Consider the following 3872-nt stretch of genomic DNA (forward strand, 5'->3'; position numbering starts at 1 on the left):
TACTGATATAATTTCTGTCTTTATGGACTTTTGTTGTTAAATATTTCATATAAATGAAATTATATAACATGTGATCTTTTGTGTTAGGTCTCTTTTACTTAGTTTTTGAGGTTTGTCTAGGATAAGTGTGCATAGGTTTTAAAAAATATAAAATCCATCAATACTGAAATTATGTTTGTTTTCTTAATATGTCTATAATAAAAAGGAAAGAAAAGATTTACTTGTTACATTAAGTACTGTGTATTGTATACACATGAACAAGAGTGGAAATGTTCATATCTGATAACAATAAAATAAGCCTTGGCTTGTTACTTTTCTAACAGGGATTTATATAAATTATTCTCAGACTTTAATCTTGGATTTACATGAATAATTGACTCAATATATGCCTTCTTGGTGCTCATTCTGTGCCAAGCCAGGAGCTTATACATATACTATCTCATCTAATACCCACTACACATTCTTGGGAGTGGGCTTGCCTTTAGGACTTGGGGAGATTTACTTACTTACATAGATCTTGATTTTTCATTTACTAAATAAGATGTGGAGAAAAAATGATTAGAAAGTTCTATCCTAGTGCTAATGTATTATTTTTCTACCTTCAATTTTCTCCAAAGTGGATAATAAACTGAGTGAACACAATAAAATCTAATTGGCAATTAATTATTTAAGAGGAATAAAAGTTTCTTTACCAATACATTTTGTTGTCTAAGCTATGTAATAATTTCTTCCCTTTCATTTATATTGCTTTTGTATTCATAATAGAAGAACAGGTCTATTAAGTGCAGAAATAAATATTTTGAGAAGCCTTGCTCAGGAAGAAGAATAAGAGACACAAGCGCTGGGAAAGTCATCAACTTAAATGAATGCCATCTTTCCCTCTGAAATAAAGTAAAAGGCCAAAATAAGTCTTTTTAATCAATTTCTGCTTGATTGAATTAATTTCATATTCAGGTTTTTCTTTTGTTAATTGTATCATGGGTTGTAAAATTCCATGTACCAAAGGAACTATGTGAAAAACATAGTCCCTTTCTCATTAACAGGAGCATTTACAATAGAAACTTATCTTTATGTTTCAGTTCAGTTCAGTTCAGTCGTTCAGTCGTGTCTGACTCTTTGCAACCCCATGAATCACAGCACACCAGGCCTCCCTGTCCATCACCATCTCCCGGAGTTCACTGAGACTCATGTCCATCGAGTCAGTGATGCCATCAAGCCATCTCATCCTCTGTCGTCCCCTTCTCCTCCTGCCCCCAATCCCTCCCAGCATCAGAGTCTTTTCCAATGAGTCAACTCTTCACATGAGGTGGCCAAAGTACTGGAGTTTCAGCTTTAGCATCATTCCTTCCAAAGAAATCCCAGGGCTGATCTCCTTCAGAATGGACTGGTTGGGTCTCCTTGCAGTCCAAGGGATCTCAAGAGCCTTCTCCAACACCACAGTTCAAAAGCATCAATTCTTCAGCACTCAGCTTTCTTCACAGTCTAACTCTCACATCCATACATGACCACTGGAATAACCATAGCCTTGACTAGATGGACCTTTGTTGGCAAAGTAATGTCTCTGCTTTTCAATATGCTGTCTAGATTGGTCGTAACTTTTCTTCCAAGGAGTAAGGGTCTTTAGTTTAAAAAAATAAGAAAATATAATTCTGGAAGTAAAAAAAATAAATCCATGTGGCAAATCAATGGTTCCCAAATTATAGTTGGCTTTCATTTTAATAGTTACCAAGTCTTTGTCATTTCTCTGTAGTGCATGTAATTATTGCTTTTACTGTCACAAAAGTGTCAATAGTAATATTTCTGCTCATTTACATGTTATTCGTGTAGCACAACTCTTCATAGAAGGCTGTGTGTTTCTGTCCTCTGTGTACTCCCCAGGTCCACAGTCAACATTTTAGTATCCACTCTGTATACTTCTGGAGGCTAACCTACAGGAACAACATTATTTTCATTTTATTTTCTCTAATTTGTAGGCACTAATCATTTCTTGAAAATATCTGAGATAAGAAAGAACTTCTGGAACTTTTTTTGAGTTGAGTAAATGGATCTGAAAAATGGATCTGTAGTGACTGAGTTTATTTTACAAGGATTTTCTGCAGCATGGGAACTTCAGGTTGTCTTCTTCGTGACATTCTCCTTGATCTATGGGGCTACTGTGCTGGGAAACATGCTCATTATGGTCACAGTGACATGCAGTTCTACCCTTCATTCTCCCATGTACTTCCTCCTTGGAAACCTCTCCTTTTTGGACATGTGTCTCTCCACGGTCACCACACCCAAGATGATCAGAGACTTGCTCACTGAACACAAGACCATCTCTATATGGGGATGCATGGCTCAGATGTTCTTTATGCACTTTTTTGGAGGTGCTGAGGCAACTCTTCTGGTAGCCATGGCTTTTGACAGATATGTGGCCGTATGTAAACCCCTGCACTATAGGAAAATCATGAACCTCAGGTTGCTGAATGGGTCTGTTATACTTTCATGGACAATTGGTTTTACACACACCATGAGCCAGATGGTATTAACGGTAAACCTGCCTTTCTGTGGCCCCCACATCATAGACAATATATTCTGTGACCTTCCCCTTGTGATTAAGCTTGCGTGTGTGGAAACATACACCCTGGAACTATTTGTCATTGCTGACAGTGGGCTGTTGTCACTCATCTGTTTCCTCCTCCTGCTTGTCTCCTACACGGTCATCCTGGCCACTGTGCAACGAAGACCATCTGGAGGCCTCTCCAAAGCCCTGTCCACACTGTCTGCCCACATCACTGTGGTCAGTCTGTTCTTTGGGCCGTGTATCTTCATCTATGCCTGGCCTTTCAAGAGTTTTGCCAGCAATAAAGTCCTTGCTGTATTTTACACTGTTATCACACCCTTATTGAATCCTATTATTTACACCTTGAGAAATCAGAAAATGCAAGTGGCCATGAGAAAGTTACCGTTCCAAAATGTTAGCTCCACATAGAACTTTTAGATTTTAGAACTGTGTAATTAATCCAGCTTTCAAATATAAGGCTAACATAATTTGAATATATTATATGTAATACATGGTTTTACTTTCTTAACTGGTGCAGAAAAATTAATGATAAAATGCTTTAAATTCACAGTTAATGCTGTTATAACACATAATGATAATTAGTTATCTGCAACAAAATAGACATATAATGTCATGAAATACTTTATGATATAGTCAATGTTTATTAGTGAAGAGATAAATATAGAAATATGTAGTGGTAGTATTAGAGATTGTTTTAATACAGATTGCTAATGATTGTCACTAACTTATACTACTATAAATGTGGCACCCTGATTAAATCATGATTTAAAGAATGTTAACAGCAAAGGCAAAAATTTAATTACAACCTCTTGAACCAATGAGATAAAGAATAAAAATAAATAAATTTTATAGTATAGTTAATATAAGATGACAGAGTGAATATAAGGTACCAGAAAGGAAACAGAAATAATGGAAGGACAATTTCAATAGAACTACAAAGAGCAGCCTTGAAACCACATGCTCATAAGTGTGAAGAGTTGACTTTCAAATGTCAATTAAAAAAAAGAAGTACACTGTTTGATTTTATGTTATATATCATAATTTAAGAATAGTTGCCATAAGAATTATATTCAATTCTATTTCTACATAGTAAACAAAAATATCTCAATATTTTTAATTTCTAAATACCTACAATATAGCACATCTGATATTAAAGGAATTCTAACTAATTGAAAGGTAAAGTATACATTCAGTGGTAGATGGAATTATAGGTCATTTGATAAAGTATTGTGCAAGATTTTTGTGTCTATCAGTATAACTTGCTCAAGCTCTTCAGTCCCTTGGTTGACAAAACATAGAATTGTCAAAA

The 3872-nt window shown here is 35.3% G+C and overlaps 1 protein-coding gene across 1 annotated transcript; it reads left to right on the forward strand.

Moving 5' to 3' along the window:
* The first annotated feature begins 2041 nt into the window (after positions 1-2041).
* On the forward strand, positions 2042-2971 carry LOC129620522 (olfactory receptor 4L1-like). Its single transcript, XM_055536335.1, has one exon. The coding sequence runs from the start codon at positions 2042-2044 to the stop codon at positions 2969-2971; it is 930 nt and encodes a 309-aa protein (XP_055392310.1).
* The last annotated feature ends 901 nt before the right edge of the window (positions 2972-3872 follow it).

The sequence above is a fragment of the Bubalus kerabau genome, chromosome 10, assembly GCF_029407905.1.
Source record: "Bubalus kerabau isolate K-KA32 ecotype Philippines breed swamp buffalo chromosome 10, PCC_UOA_SB_1v2, whole genome shotgun sequence".
Classification (NCBI taxonomy): Eukaryota; Metazoa; Chordata; class Mammalia; order Artiodactyla; family Bovidae; genus Bubalus; species Bubalus kerabau.